The sequence below is a fragment of the Symphalangus syndactylus genome, chromosome 13 (genome assembly GCF_028878055.3).
Source record: "Symphalangus syndactylus isolate Jambi chromosome 13, NHGRI_mSymSyn1-v2.1_pri, whole genome shotgun sequence".
Taxonomy (NCBI): domain Eukaryota; kingdom Metazoa; phylum Chordata; class Mammalia; order Primates; family Hylobatidae; genus Symphalangus; species Symphalangus syndactylus.
In genome coordinates, this window is record NC_072435.2 from 121220984 (window position 1) to 121237469 (window position 16486).

The following is a 16486-nucleotide window of genomic DNA, read 5'->3' on the forward strand; positions in this document are numbered from 1 at the left end:
TGCACTCCATCCTGCCTCCACAATGACTTGCCTTCTGATCTTGTTCCTGTTCCTTAATTGTTTGGTGCCACAGATTTCGCATTTGTAAATCCAGGATAACGAGACCTACTCATAGTGCTGTAAAGAGGATTAAATATGTTGATACAGGTAAAGCACAAGAAAATTTATGCAAAGCCCTTGGGAAAGTGTCTGGCTCAGGGGAGTGGCCTCAGTAAAGCTCAGCTATTATAATCCACAAATATTCCTGAGTGGCGCTAGGATGCACATGGCTGCTGGCATCTTGCAGCTGTCAGAGTTTGGACAGGACAGTTTATTATCATCAAGGCGTTTGGTAGAATTGTCTTCAGATGGTTGTGAATTCAAGTTGTAGCTTTCCTTACTTTTTTGGGAATATTTATTAGTTCAGTTTCCTGAACTAATGAAGGACTGAGTTCTTCCATTGTGGGCTGTTTGGTTAACTCTATGTTAGTTGACATCCTTAACTAGATCTTTTGGCCAGTGGATTTCCAATAGCCTGTGAATACCTTTTTACTGTCCAAACAGGAATCTCCTGTATCTCCTCTGGCTAAAGCAGAATGCAAAACTTCCCTCCCCTGGTCATACCCATGCAATTTGCCTGTCTAGTGACGCTCATCAAGTTTCCTCATGTGGAAAATGGAAGCAGAAGCGATACTACCCCCCATGAGGTTGCATGAGGCGTCCGTGTATTAGCAGTGCAAGGCGGCGGACAGTGCCTGGCTTCCAGAAGGGGCTCGAGACATTTCAGCATTTGTGAACAAGTTCTTTTTCTACTGTGAAATGGGTACTGGGGAAAGGTGAGCCACAGTCTCAGTCTGTGGCCAAAACCGTCTGAGACTCACCGGTCTGGACTAAGCCATGCTCCTCTTTGCATTTCCAAGCACTTCATGCGTAGTACCTGGAACTCAAGAAATCCTCTTTAAACGTTGGAGGACTGGGTGCATGACATGGGGCATAAAAATATTTCACAGCCTTGATGGCGTGAGTTCTAATTCCATGCTTCCTTCTCCAACCCCCGCCCATGGCAGACAGTGAAAGACTTGACCCACCCACTGAAAAGCTGGGAAGGTCTCAAGATGACCCTCACTTCTGATGCCATCTGCAAGTCTGGAGGGTCCCCAAGACCACCCTCAGGTTCAATAATTTTCTAGGAGGACTCAAAGAACTCAGAAAGGCTGTTGTACTTATAAATATCGTTTATTCTAATGAAAGTTTACAAACTAAGTTCAGCCAAGGGGAGAGGTGCATAGAGTAGGATCCAGTAGAGGTCCAGGGCAAGCTCCCAGTTGACTTTTCCCAGTGGAGTCGTATAGACAGCATTTGCTTCTCCCAGAGCTGATGTGCAACCATAGGCACAGAGTGCTGCCAACTGGGGGAGCTCACCCAAGCTTGGTGTCCAGAGCTTTTTTTGGAACTTGGTCATATAGACATGGCTGACCACCCACTTGGCCGATGTTCCTCTCCAGTCCCTCCAGTGGTCAAGCAGATCCCATGTGGACCAAGCCTCCCTACCATCAATCGTATTGAGGCACAGATTACCTGGCATGGCCCAAGGCCCCAGGTAAGCAAAGACACTCTTATCAGGCAAGAAATTCCAAAGGCTTAAAAGTTAATTCTCAGGAGGTGAAGGCAAAGGCCAGACCTCTCTTCAGGCAAAGTTAATCCTTTACTGCACACCCGCTATGTAGACAACCAAACAAACCCAAAACCCCGTAGAGTTCAGTATTTAGTTCAAAAGTGGCTGGTCTAAGTAGAAGACAGAAAGATGCAGGTGTGTACTCACAGAGCAGGTTTCCTTGTGCCCAGCTAGGTGGTAGATGCTAGCAGTGGACTGGGAAAGACATATGGGGAGTGAGATGGAGAAGGTGTGAACCTGTGCCCTGCCTGTCTGTCCCTGCTGGGTAGAGGCTGGCCTGGAGTCCAGTTGTCTTTCTTTTGACTTATCTACAGCAGCTAGAATGTCTCTCTCCTTGTTCCAAACAGGAGGGATGCTTATCTGGACTCAGACTCTTACCAGCAGCCAATCCTCCATCACGTACAAGGCCAAAGCTCAAGTCACTCTTGTTGCTCAGAGCCAAAGGGACCGCGGACACCTGGTGGAGGTCTGGGGGAGAAACGCCTCTGTGTGTCTGGGATGGTGGCATTTGGGTTCACCTGGAGACATCCCAGTGAACAAGGGCAGTGGTGGAGCCACCATGTCCCCCTGGCTCTGACTTACATCCCTGTTACAATGCACTTGCTTTGTTTTGAACTTCATATTGAACTGTAACATACATGCAGAAGAGTCCACATAAGTGAGCACAGACTGATGAGTTCTCACAACCACCAAGTAACCGGCACACAGAAGAAGAGACAGAGCATGGCAGGGTCCCCAGAAGCCCAGCGGGACTCCACCCAATGACTGCCTCCACCACAGGGCGGCCACTGTGCAGGCTTTCACCTCGGAGATCTGTGTGCCTGTTTCTGACTTTCCATGAACGGAATTGCACAGTGTGCACTTTTGGTACCTGGCTTCTTCCACTCAGCTGTGTGGAGTGGAGGGTCACTGTGTTGTTGTGTGGTGATAGGCTGCTTCCTCTTGTTACTGCTGTATAGTGTTCCACTGTGAGATGTTACACTTTACCAGTTCCGTTGTCAATGTGTGGTAGGGTCTGAACGTCTGTATCCCCCCCAAATTCACATGTTGAAATTCTAATCCCCAAGGCAGTGTTATTAGGAGGTGGGGCCTTTTGGGAGATTAGGTCATCTCCCTAAAGGAATGGGATTAATGCCCTTATAAAAGAGGCTTGAGGGTGCTCTGTCGCCCCTTCCACCATGTGAGGACACAGCATGACGGCCCCATGTATAAAAAAGCAAGCTCTCACCCGGCACTGAAACTGCTGACATCTTGCTCTTGGACTTCCCAGCCTCCAGAACTGTGAGAAATAAATTTCTGTTTATAAGCCTTCAAGTTTGTGGTATTTTGTTAGACTGTCCTGAACAGATTAAGGCAATGAGCATTTTGGGTTGTTTCCATTTTGGGCTGATGGCAGGGCTGTCGTGCACCTTCTTGTTTGTGTGCCTTGGTGAACGGGTGCACGCGTTTCTGTTGGGCATAAACTGAGGAGTGGCAATGCTGTTACAGGGTCTACAGAAATTCAGGCTTTGTAGTTACCACCAAATAGCTTTCCAAAGAGGTTGAACCAAATTACACTCATTCCAGCAATGTTCACGAGTCCCAGTCACTCCATGACCACATCACCATTTGCTTTTTTCTCTCTTTTCAGTTTAGCCATTCTGCTGAGTAAGTGTTTTGACTTTCGTACTGCACAAGGGGATACACCAGGGTGGATTGGTAATAATAATAGTGATAATGATAACTAATAATAATAATTGAAAAGTCAAGACAAAGACAGTCCTGGAGTGCATCAACCCTGTTTTGGCTTCAGCTGTTATGGAGAGAATTACTTTGCGACTTACATGCTCACAGGCACTCTCCTCAGCATCTGTAGAAGCCTCCTGCCTTTACTGCAGTTTTGAGGGCACTTTTGCAGCTCGAAAGTCCACTCTTTGGAGAGTTGCTGGGCCCTAGAATGCCTGCTGAGCCAGCCCCAAGGGAAGAGGGACTGAGATAGGCATCTGGTTTCTGGAGACTTCTTCGTGGCCTGGAAGTCAGCCACACTGGAATTTATGGATCCCTTTGTTTTCCAAATTGCAAATGCAGCAAGGGACCCTCTCGGGTGTGGCTTGACTGTGATCCTGGAAGCTACTGGAACCCGAGGAGCCCTGTCCCGTAAGGAGGCATCCGGCGGCAGTGCTTGTGGTGTGCACAGGAGCTGATTGACGGGGGGCAGCACTCCTAGGCGGGGTGGGAAGACTGAGGCCAGCGAGAAAAATAATTGTGTCCGGAGCCTCAGTGCCAAGTGGGGTGCTTGGCTGTGGACAGTGGAGTGGAGTGGAGTGGTCAGGGAGTGAAATTGAGAAGGGGACAAAATACAGATGCCCACACAAGAACAGAAAACCAAACACCGCATGTTCTCACTCATAAGTGGGAGATGAACAATGTGAATACATGGGCACAGGGAGGGGAACATCACACACTGGGGCCTGTCAGAGGGTGGGGGGCTAGGGGAGGGAGAGCATTAGGAGAAATACCTAGTATAGACGACAGGTTGATGGGTGCAGCAAACCACCATGGCACGGGTATACCTATGTAACAAACCTGCACATTCAGCATATGTACCCCAGAACTTAAAGTATAATAATAATTAAAAAAAACAAAAATAAAAACCGGAGATGCCCAATTGGCCAAACCTCTAGGGTACGCGTGAGGGGTCCCCTGCCTCTGGGAAGGAAAGTAAATGGATGGCTGCTAGGATGGGCTCTCATCTGGGCTCCAGTTGACCGGGGGAAAGTAAAGCGTTGGTTGTTGTCTTGAGGGCTTAGCAGCAGTTAGCTGGAAATGCGTTTGTGGTGTCATGGGGCCGATCATCCCATCCAGACGGCAACCCGGAGAGGCCACCTTCGTCTTTCCTCTGCTTGTATTCAAATATAATAACTTCACTAAGGGGAAGCAGTCCGATGTTCCTGATGTGCAGCCTGCAGGTGCTGGGAAGGCTGTGCTGGTTGACAAAATATTTCAAAATGTTGACATTTGTTGGCCAATGGTCAACTTGTCCCAAGTCCTGCCTCCCTGCCTTCCTTGGGTCCCCTGGACCTGTTTAGGACCAGCAAGCACTGTGTTTCCTCAGCCCCTGCCAGGGCACCCCCTGTGCTAGGAAATGCTCTGTGGAAGATGTGGACTGTCTCCCCACACTGGACCGTCTGCTTCTCAGACTCTGAGGAAGAGTTCGCCCACTGTGAGAGTCTCTGTCGGGATAAACCAGAGGCCAGAAGCCCCAGTGGAAGAAGCATTGTGCACGGAATCCCACGAACCAATTCAGAGCTGATGAGTGAGGAAGCCCCTGAGGACGAGGGGACCTGTGTCTTAGTTTTGGTTCAGAATAAAAGAAGGAACAAAAATCTCACAGAAGATCCTTCAGTGGGTATGTGCTGTATCTCTAAGACTGAAGGGAGAGAGGCCTGGCAATGAGGGCTCAATTAGGGAGCTAAAATGAGAGACGTTATTGTCCCCAGACTTAACTACCGAGGCATTTGTCAGGCAATAAATGATGCAGTGTGGGTCATAAAAGAAATCCTCTGTTAATGGGCTGGTGCAGGAGGGAAAGGAGTGGGATTTGGAGTGAGGGGATCTGGTTTCGAATCCTGGCTCTGCCAGAACCAGCTGTGTGACCTTCAGCCGGTCTCGCGCTATCGGGTGGGAGGGTCTGATTTGTTCATCTGGACATTGAGAACAACGGTGGCAGGCCTGGCTGCACGGCTCCTTAGTGAAAGAACTCTGTGGGAGAGTGAGAAAAGCTATTATGGTAGCGAGTACCGATAGGAAGGAGGCGGTGTGTGGACAGCGGAAGGGACTCTGTTTCATAGATACGGCTCTGGAACATTCTCTGCAGTTGCCCCTTTGGCAACAAGATGGGATGGCTGGGGGCAGGGACAGAACAGGATGCCTCTATTTGTGGTTTGCATAAATTAATTCCTGGAACATCATGACGGCAAGAAAGAAAGCTTTGTGAGAGTAGCAGATTTGGACCCCAGAATTCAGCGGAAGAATGATCACGTCAGGGCAAGGCATGGCATCTGAGTCTCCGGGAATTGCAGGCATTGCAGTGACTTTTTGGGGTGTGCAAAAGCAAGCAGAAGGACGTCTTGGAGTCTGTGAAAAGACCTACAGGAAGGGGAGAAAGGGAGGCAGAAACATTTCATTTTCTTTAGTGAGATATGCAGACATTGGAATCCCCTAATTCTACCCTCAAGGTTCCTTACGGTGTGTGGTAAAGTTGGGGCCTTCCCCAGGTTCGAGAATCTCTCTCCTGCTTGAACTCTGCCATGAGAGGCCGCCTTCCTTGAGTCTTACAGGTGTTTTGATTTGATTTTGATACATTCTATCTTTTTAAAGTTTCAGTCCCTCCTGGGAGGGGTCATTTTTCACCTGTGGTTTTTCTTCCCCCATTTTCTTTTTTGTATTGAGGTAAAATTTACATCACATAAAATTAGCCATTTCACTGGCATTTAGTACATTCACAGTGCTGTTGGACCACCATCTTTGTTTACTTCCAAAACACTGTCATCATCCCAAAAGGAAACTGGGTACCCGTTAGCTAGGCAGCTACTCCCCATTTCCCCCATCCTCAGTCTTCCCCAGTCCCTGGAAACCACCAGTCTACTTTCTGTCTCTACGGATTTACTTTCTGAATGTTTCATCTGAATGCAGTCATACACTATGTGGCCTTTTGTGTCTGGCTTCTTTCACTCAGCATCACATTATCGAGGTTCATCACGTAGCATGTATCAGGACTTCATCCCTTTTTATGGCTGAATACTATTCCGTTGTATGGACAGACCATATTTTATTTATCCATCCATCGTACATGGGCATTTGAGTTGTTTCAATCTTTTACATATTGCCCATAGTGCTGCTGTGAACATGAGTGTACAAGTATTTGTTTGAGCGCCTGTTTTCAATTCATTTAGGTGTATACCTAGGAGTGGAATTGCTAGGCCATATGGTAATTCTATGTTTAAATTTTGGAGAAACTGGAAAACTGTTTTCCACAGTGATTGTACCATTTTACGTTCCCAAGAGCAGTGTATGAGGGTTCCAATTTCTCTACATCCTCACCAGCACTTAGTATCTGTCTTTTTTATTTTAGCCATCCCAATGGGTATGAAGTGGTATCTCATTGTGGTTTGGATTTGCATTTCCCTGATGACTAATGATGTTGTTGAGGGTATTTTCATGTGTTTATTGGCCACTTATATAACTTGGGAGAAATGTCTAGTCAAGACCTTTGCCAAGTTTTTAATTATGTTATTTGCTTTTGTTGTTTATTTTGTAGGAGTACTTTATATATGCTGAATGCTAGGCCCTTATCAGATAGACAATTTGCATGTATTTTCTCCCATTCTGTAGGTTGTCTTTTTGCTTTCATTCACTTGTTTTTAAATAGTGTCCTAGACCTGCTGCTATATGTGGATTTGATTAATTAATCTTAGAGGGAATCTTTGCTTCCTATCCATCTTTTCTTGGTGGTGCTAGGATGTCTGGCATAATGCATCTGTCTTTGCTGACACTCCTCTAACTCCTCCACATAATATTTGGCTGCCTTTGGTGTCCCTTTTTTGTTCATGGGAGAGGGTGCCCAGGGCCTCACTGGGCCTTTGTTGTGGGTCCACAGGCTTCTGGGAAGCAGAGGGGAGCTGGTCACCTTCCCAGTCCAGCACGCATTGACCTCTGCAGCATTAGTTCACAGCATTAGTTTACATCCCCAGAAGTCCCAGTGGGCCCTTGTGGTGATACCTGTGTTCAGTTAAGGCATAGTAAGCAGTGGGCACTCCACGGCCTGCCTTCATCCTGGTGACCCTCCAGATGTGTACACAGCATTGGGCCAAGTCCCCGGGTTGCCCTGGGAGAACATGGATGTTGTCCGTGGACTCCCCCCTGTTATAGAGGAGACGTTTTCTGGTTAGTAGCAACGTGAGGATCATTTCAGGAGCAGTGTACAAAAAGAAAGAAACCCAGACTGTGAACTCTCCTTGGCCTTTTCTCAGTGGCAACACACCTAGGTCCTTGATTCTTCCTGGTGGAACCGTGTTCTGTGAACATTGTACCAGGCAGCACCTGGCCCCGTTATCCTGCCTGAATGCCACGTTTGTTCTTCAAACACCTGAGGACTGGGTGCTCCTGTCCATTCCTGCTCCAGAGTGCCCAGTGCAATGGCCTCCTCTTCCATCCCCTGGGCTGTGCCATCTTCTGGCCTTGCACAACCCACCCCGCAATCTTAAAGACGCTTCTCCATCTCCAGGTGAAGAATAGGCCTTGCAGATCCATCTCTCCTGCCCTGAGGCATCTGTCTCATTTGCATCACGCTGGGGTCCCTGGAGCAGCAAGTGATCTGGTTCCCAGCACACTGATTAAACAGAAAATTAATGCACATGGCAAAAGCTGGGGCTCCTACTTCCAGGCACTTGTAAAAATTACAAGACACTTAGTTTTTAAAGGAAAGCCGCTTGCCACCACTCTCCCCCACATCTCCCAGAGGAAGGGGGCAACATTACAGATGCTTTCCTGGTGATCTGCTCTCGTGCCATCTTTTACTACCTGTTTCAAACTAAAATGGTTTTATTATATATGATATCATTGTTTTCCCACCCCACAGAATTAAGGCAGCAGCAGGTGTGAAGATAACGGCAGTGAGAGTCAGCAGTGAGGACCAATGGGCAGTCCAGGAGGAAATTGATAATGGCAGCACTCAGACGTCGGCCACCCTCACCTGCATGGGCCATCGCCCGGACACGCAGAGCAGGTAAGCGTGGAGATCCCCAAGGCACCTCGGCAGTGGGGAGGAGGGGAGTGCCCGCCAGAGCTGATAGAAAAATAATGTGCGTGTGGATAAAGCGATGCCTCTGCATTTAATGGGAAATGGTTTCCTTTGCGCTCATCAGTGTAGCTCAGCTGTGCCATTTCTGAATGGCTCCATTACTGGGATGTGCCACGGTATGAGGCTTCTATCCTTGATGCTCTTCATACAAAAATGACCTAATTAGGTCGGCAGTCTCAAAAATCACCAGAGTTCACATCTGTCACAGTGTCGGGTTTGGTAACCGCGTTTTAGATTTTTATCTTTATTATTACTATTGTTATTGTTTGCAGCGAAGAGTTGAAGAAGGAAATAGGGGAAATAAAAATGATTTAAGAGGCAAGGGGAAAATATACTTAGTAATGAGCAAACCGAGGGTAGCTTTAGCTATTGGGCATTCGTCCCTTAGTGCTTAAATATAGTTATTTTGCGGATATCACACTTGGGAGTTGGCACATGGCCTCAGAATCTTAATTTGAATGAACTTGGCATTGCTGGAAGGCAGCCTGTCTTCTCTCATTCAGACACCAGCCTTGGGCTTTAGAAGGCTGAACTCACCTGAGACCCAGAGAGAGGTGATCACGTGTCACCTCACATCAGGACACCTGGTAGGTAGAAAGAACTCTCACCTGTGTTGCAGCCGCCTTCCCTACACAGTCTCGTTGCCTCTATTTTCTTCTTGTTTCATTGAACACCAGTCTTCTATGAGATTGCTTCACTGGGAGGGCTATCAAGCTTTGCTGGACATGCGGCCTCCTGCTTTAAATCCTCTGGCCCCTACTTCTCCCAGGAGGGGGCTCAGACTCCTCAGCTTAGCACACGAGCCCCTTCCGAGTTTGTTGCTTATCACCATATATTGTCACAACCAGTTCTCTTTCTTCCCTAGTCTTTAAACTCTTCAAGGCCTGCAGCGTTAGGAATGGGGGAGGCCTTCCGTGAATGAATGAAGGCCTAGGCGGAGGGGAGCATGAGAAATGGAAGGTCTTTTCCAATGAGTTGCTGGCAAGTGCTGTCTCTTCTTGGGTGACCCCAGCCAACCTCAGCTAGAACTCTCTTCTGCCTGCTTTTGAAGATCTCTTTCAGAGGGTGAGAAGTGACTCAGATGGAGTGGTCCAAAGCATTCCATTAGGAATCACTGACCAAGTAATCTGGATGCCTCTTACTCTAAACTCTACATTCCAGTCATCATTCTCTACATCTATTGACAGAGTTTTCAGCCCACAACCCTGCTTGACCCATGGTTTCCCTGCAAATTTGTATCTGCCTGCTAGATACTCCTAAATTCTGGGTTGTTAGTTTCTAGGGAGCCTTGGATTTTTACATTGTTTAGGTGCTTTCAGTTGCAAGTAATAGAATATTTACCTCAAAGTGGCTGCTGCAGCAGGATTTTGTCATCTCACATAAAAGAAATTGAGAGGTAGATGGTGCCATGGATGGTGAATCCAGCAGCACAACGGTGTCTCCTGGGTGTTTTCTGTCTTCCCACTCCAGTATACCCAGTGCCCTGATTGTCACTCTCCAGCTTGGGTTCCTCGTGGTCACAAGATGGCTGCAGCTCTTCCAGGCATCACAGACTCACCCAATGATATCTAAAGACTGGAAGGGGGAGGGGGGGTCTCTCCTCCTGTGTCCCTTTTTACCAGGAAAGAAAACCTTTCCAACAATATCCATGGAAGTCTTCCCTTTGGATCTTATCAATACGCAGTGGGTTCCATGCTTTTGCCTGAGAGGCAGGGTACCATTGGAAAATGAGTCTCTGGTATTATTTCCAGGCTTTGTAGTGGGAAATGGTCTCTGTTGCCAGGGAATGAGGATGGGAGAATGGGTGCCTGCTGGGTGGTCGGCTCACGGTGTTTGCCACACTCTTTGAAGTTGGTTTCTGTCAAAGGTTTTAGCTTGATTCTCTACTTTGCCTGGGGGCCCTGTGTGTTTGTATTCCCAGTGGCAGACTCACTCTTGGTTGCTGAGCTTATCAGGTGGCTTTGTGTCCCTGCAGGTAGAGAAGTTTGGGGTGGCCTGGTACCAGGAATGTAGGGTCAGGTGCTCAAGCAGTATCCTTAGCAACCTGTCTCCCTGGTTTGGCTTTTTCTCAGACAGGCCCTTCCCTCCTGGAGGCAAGATGACTGCTAGCAGCTCCCAGCAAACATCTGCTAACTTGGTCACTTCAGGGAGAAAGCTGCTGTCCCCAGATAGGCCAGGCACACGTCCCGGTGCTGGTCACCACTGGCTCTGTTTGGCATAACTTAGACTGCGCACCCACCTTGAACCAATCACAGTAGCCAGCCCTGAACCAGGGGTTTTGACCAGCCCTAATAGAAGAGCTTGGGCAGAGAGTAGGGGAGGGATTGTTGGTGGGCAGCGGATGCTGATGGGACAGGAGCTGGAGTAGGCACCACCCTAGTTACCTTAGTCTCATGCCTCCTGCTGTTGTGCTACAGAAGTCCAAATGGGATATTCTGGCCCCCTGCCCTCAGAAATCACTGTCTGGGTACAGAATGGTGATATCCATGGTCTATACTTAGGAGATTAATTTTGTTGATATATTTGACTGACCAAGTGATAATGTTTTAAATTGAAGAGCAACCTGGGCCATGGCTATCACTTTTTGGTCCTGTGAGAATCAGTTTTGCATTCTCTTTAGAAAAGATAAAAAAAAAAAGATTACAGGGGAAAAAAGTAAAGTAGTTGTATAAGCAGAGTTACATAATTATGAGACACTCTCACATTGTCTCATAAAGGAGAAAGAGTGTCCTCTTTCTCCTTCTCTTTCTTCACATTTAGTGTCTGACCTCCCTTGGGCACTAAGAAGGGCAGGGATTGTCACTTTGGCATGACAATTTATGCTCACCTAATCTCACAAAATCCATTCCATCATCTAAATAAATAATTGCTTCTTTTTATCCCTTTTTTTGTTGAATTGTAATATCAAATGAGGTGTGAAGTACAGGCTCGTGGACCGTGCTTGCTGGCTAACAAAGTGAATGTATGAATATATCCTCAACAAAACACCCTGCAGAATGCTGTAATCTCTGAATTGTGACAACCTTGAGTGGAATAGAGTTTTTGATAGCATATTATGTACAAACTGCCTGAAATTCTGTGATAAGAATTAAAAATGTGTTTTATGGGAAGACCCAACGTGCTCGGATAGAAAGGCAGTAAAGATCTTAATTTAAAATATTTTAATGAACACTCATTGTGAGGAAATGTGAGTAATAAAGATGAAAACCACAAGATAAAGAGTGGTGTTGCCAAAAGAGGAGAGAGGAGATTAGAAAAAATAAGCAAATTTGTAAGTGTTCAGAACAGATAACGCTGAACCAAGGGAACTGAAAGCTAGATGATGGACTATTTGCATGGAAGCCATGTGCAGCTAGGTAGGTTGAGATGAGGTTGTTCTTTGAATGATTCCTGTCTGGCTGTTGGGACCCAAACCTCAGAAGAAATAAACTGCAACTTTTTATGTGGGCAGAAACCACAATACAGAGCCCATTCTTATCTAAAAATTTGAATAGAGGCACAGAAAAGCTCAGAGGATAGGCAAGCAAAAGCCCTAAAATAGACTTTCTTCAAAAAAACAGGCATACCCACATTGCTGTAACCCAACTCAAGGAAAAGTCAAGATCCAATCCAGCTGTTCACTGTGAAGGGTACTGTATTAGTCTGTTCTCACACTGCTAATTAAGACATACCCAAGACTGGATAATTTATAGAGGAAAGAGGTTTCATTGACTCACAGTTCCACATGGCTGGGGAGGCCTCACAATCGTGGCTGAAGGCAAATAAGGAGCAAAGTCACGTCTTACATGGTGGCAAGTAAGAGAGCTTGTGAAGGGGAACTCCCTATTATAAAACCATCAGTTCTCATGAGACTTCTTCACTATCACGAGAATAGCATGGGAAAGACCCACCCCCATGATTCATTTACCTCTCACCGGGTTTCTTCCACATGTGGAAAATATGGGAGCTACAATTCAAGATGAGATTTGGGTGGAGACACAGCCAAACCATATCATTCCACCCCTGGCCCTTCCCAAATCTCATGTCCTCACATTTCAAAACCTGTCATGCCTCCCCAACAATCCCCCAAAGTCTTAACTCATTTCAGCATTAACTCAAAAGTCCACAGTTCAAAGTCCCATCTGAGACAAGGCAAGCCCCTTCTGCTTGTGGGCCTATAAAATCAAAAGCAAGTTAGTTACTTCCTAGATACATGTGGTAAATACAGCCATTCCAAATGGGAGAAATTGGACAAAATGAAGGGACTACAGGCCCCATGGAAGTCTGAAATCCAGCGGGGTAGTCAAAGCTCTAAAATGATCTACTTTGACTCTGTGTCTCACATCCAGGTCACACTGATGCAAAAGGTAGGTTCCCATGGTCTTGGGCAACTCTGCCTCTGTGGCTTTTGCAGGGTACAACCCCCTTCCTGGCTGCTTTCATGGGCTGGCGCTGAGTGTCTGCAGCTTTTCCAGGCACACAGTGCAAGCTGTCAGTGGATCTACCATTCTGGGGTCTGGAGGACAGTAGCCCTCTTCTCACAGCTTCACTAGGCAGTGCCTCAGTGGGGACTCTGTGTGGGGGCTTCCATCCCACATTTCCCTTCTGTACTGCCCTAGCAGAGGTTCTCCATTAGGGCTCTGCCCCTGCAGCACACCTCTGCCTGGACATCCAGGCATTTCCACACATCCTCTGAAATCTAGGCAGAGGTTCACAGACCTCAATTCTTAACTTCTGTGCACCTTCAGGCCCAACACCACATGTAAGCTGCTAAGGCTTGGGGCTAGCACCCTCTGAAGCCATGACCCGACCTTTACGTTGGCTCCTTTTAGTCATGGCTGGAGTGGCTGGGACACAGTGTACCAAGTCCCTAGGCTGCACAGAGCAGGGGGATCCTGGGCCAGGCCCACAAAAGAAACCATTTTTTCCTCTGGGCTTCTGGGCCTCTGATGGGAGTGACTGCCAGGAAGGTCTGTGACATGCCCTGGAGACATTTTCTCCATTGTCTTGGTGATTAACATTTGACTCCTTATTACGTATGCAAGTTTCTGCAGCCAGCTTGATTTTATCCTCAGAAAATGGGTTTTTCTTTTCTATCACATCATCAGGCTGCAAATTTTCTGAACTTTTCTGTTCAGCTTCCCTTTTGAACATAAGTTCCAATTCCAAATCATGTCTTTGTGAATACATAAAACTGAATGCTTTTAACAGCACCTCTTGAATGCTTTGCTGCTTAGAAATTTCTTCTGCCAGATACCCTAAATAATCTCTCTCGAATTCAAAGTTCCACAAATCTCTAGGGCAGGGGCAAAATGCCACGAGTCTCTTTGCTAAAACATAGCAAGAGTCACCTTTATTCCAGTTCCCAACAAGTTCCTCATCTCCATCTGAGACCACCTTAACTTGGACTTCATTGTCCATATCACTGTCAGGATTTTGGTGAAAGCCATTCAACAAATGTTTAGGAAGTTCCAAACTTTCCCACATCTTCCTGTCCTCTTCTGAGTCCTCCAAACTGTTCCAACCTCTGCCTGTTACCCAGTTGCAAAGTTGCTTCCATATTTTTGGGTATCTTTATAATAGCACCCCACTCTACCTGTACCAACTTACTGTATTAGTCTGTTCTCATGCTGCTAATAAAGACATACCCAAGACTGGGTAATTTATAAAGGAAAGAGGTCTAATTGACTTACAGTTCCACATCCATGGGGAGACCTCACAATCATGGCTGAAGGTGAATGAGGAGCAAAGTCACATCTTACATGGTGGCAGGCAAAATAGGTTGTGTGGGGGAACTCCCCTTTATAAAACCATCAGATCTCATGAGACTTATTCACTGTCATGAGAACAGCACAGGAAAGACCCACCTCCATGATTCAATTACCTCCCACTGGGTCCCTCTCACAACACATGGGAATTATGGGAGCTATAATTCAATATGAGATTTGGGTGAGGACACAGCCAAACCATATCATCTACCATATTGGAAAATCTGGAAAATCCAGTCTTTCCAGGAGTTTTTCTTTGCCTACTCTAGTCTAGAAAAATATTATAACCATTTGAGCAGAGGGAAAGGTCGTTCTTTTAATTAACTGAACTAATTCATTGTTTTTTTGAAACTTAACATTTGGCCATCAAACAAAAAACAATGTTGACATAAGACAGTTACCATATCAAGTGCCATTGTATGGATTTGTGAAACATGAACCAGCCTAAATTTTTCATTGTGCTGAAGGATTCTTATTCAAGTTTAAGAAAGGAAGAAGGGAGACAGTTGAATGATTATAACAGCTGCCTCTATTTCAACAAAGTAGAAGTAGTTTTTCCTACCTGACCCCATTTGTGTTAGTTTCTTTCCTTCTATAAAATATTTTGTTGAAAGGTAAAAGAACACACAGAACATGTTAATATGTCTTTGAGGACAATTTTGTTTGATTCTGTTTGTCCATTTCTTATTTTATTTAAAAAACCTCTTGAAAAACCTTATGGCTCTTGTTCGGTGCCAGGCACTATGTTATGTCTTCTAGGTGAACACAATTTTAAAAATCAGAAATATTAGAACTCTGTAAAGTGGATATGGAATGTTATTATTATTCCCATTTAACAGTTGTGTAAATTGAGACAGTTAAATGATTTCCTGAGGTCTCAGAGCTGGTATGTGGTCAAAGCAGTCCGACTTTAGAGTCCATGCTTAAACCACCTGGGCTCCTCAGAAGGTGTGGCAAGGCGCCCGTGCTGTGAGCTGTGGTGACATCCTCCTGCTCTTGCCCAGCCAGCTCTCAGCTCTCTTGTTCCCACAGGACTGAAAACTCATTAAAAGCAGTGCCCACAGCACCAGCAGGCCACCTGGCATGTGGAAGTAGGGGAGGTAGGCGGTCAAAGCATGGCCCCTCAAAAGACATGTCCATGTCCTCATCCCCAGAACATGTGAATGTGACCTTATTTGGCAAAAGGGTCTTTGCAGAGGTCATTAAGTTAAGGATCTTGAGGTGAGATCATCCCGGATTAGCTGAGTGGACCCTAAATCCAATGACTAGTGTCGTTTTAAGAGACACACAGAGGAAACAGCCACATGGTGACAGGGCAGGGATGTGAGTGATGCAGCCACGGCCGTGGAGACCAAGGAACGCCTGGAGCCACCAGAAGCTGGGGAGGCGAGACACTGATTGTCCCCTGGAGCCTTTGGCGGGAGCATGTTTCTTTCAACACCTTGACTTTGGATCTCTGGCTACCAGAAGTGTGAAAGAATAAGTCTCTGTTGTTTTAAGCCAACAAGTCTGTGAGGATGTATAACAGCAGCCCCAGGAAACTAGTCCAGGGGCGTAAAGAATACCTGTGGAATAAGCAGGTTGAGGAGGCCCAATCCTGGATGCCCATCAGTCACCTGGGAGTCTTACAAAGTGCAGGCAGTACTGGATGCGGACTCCCTAGCTCTCACCCCAGTAGGCTACAAGCACTGGCATTTGAAGAAAGGTCTCCAGGTGATTTTAATGTGCAACCCGGGCTGAGAACTCCTGGGAGACAGGAATGAATGAAAATTCATTTAAGCCCCAGGAGAAGATAAAGATATTTAGTTTTAAATGATTTTAGGATTTGAAAGCAATAGATTTGAGATACACAATTCTTAGATTTACAGTCGCATTTGCCACTGGACACTTGGAGACCTCTGAGTACCAGCCACTTCAGGAGTTCAAAGCCAGGATCCCATGTAGGGAAATGCATCATGCACAGGGCACCCGCCTGTAGGCTAGAGCCACACTTAACAGAGAGGAGGCAGGTTTGTTTTTGTTTGTTTTTATTCATGCTAGAAAGTGGCAACAGAGTCCTATAAGAAATGGAGGACTCCTCCCTGACCCCTTCAAAAAGCCCAGGCCTGCAGGAGAAAAGAAAAAAGAAACATTTAAAAACACTCCACTTATTTTTTATAACCAGTGGGAAGCACTTTGAATTTATGCTGCTGGCCAGTTTCAGCATAAGCATAACAAAAGGCTTCTTACTTCAAAAGTAATAGA

At 46.3% G+C, this 16486-nt stretch overlaps 1 protein-coding gene across 3 annotated transcripts in view; it reads left to right on the forward strand.

Moving 5' to 3' along the window:
• The window catches only part of TMEM132B (transmembrane protein 132B), a 529452-nt gene that overhangs the window by 258723 nt on the left and 254243 nt on the right, over positions 1-16486 (forward strand). For all 3 annotated transcript variants that reach the window (XM_055239058.2, XM_055239060.2, XM_055239062.2), the window contains exon 3: positions 8274-8420. In XM_055239058.2, coding sequence (XP_055095033.1) covers positions 8274-8420 — 147 coding nt within the window. The remainder of the gene's footprint in view (positions 1-8273; positions 8421-16486) is intronic.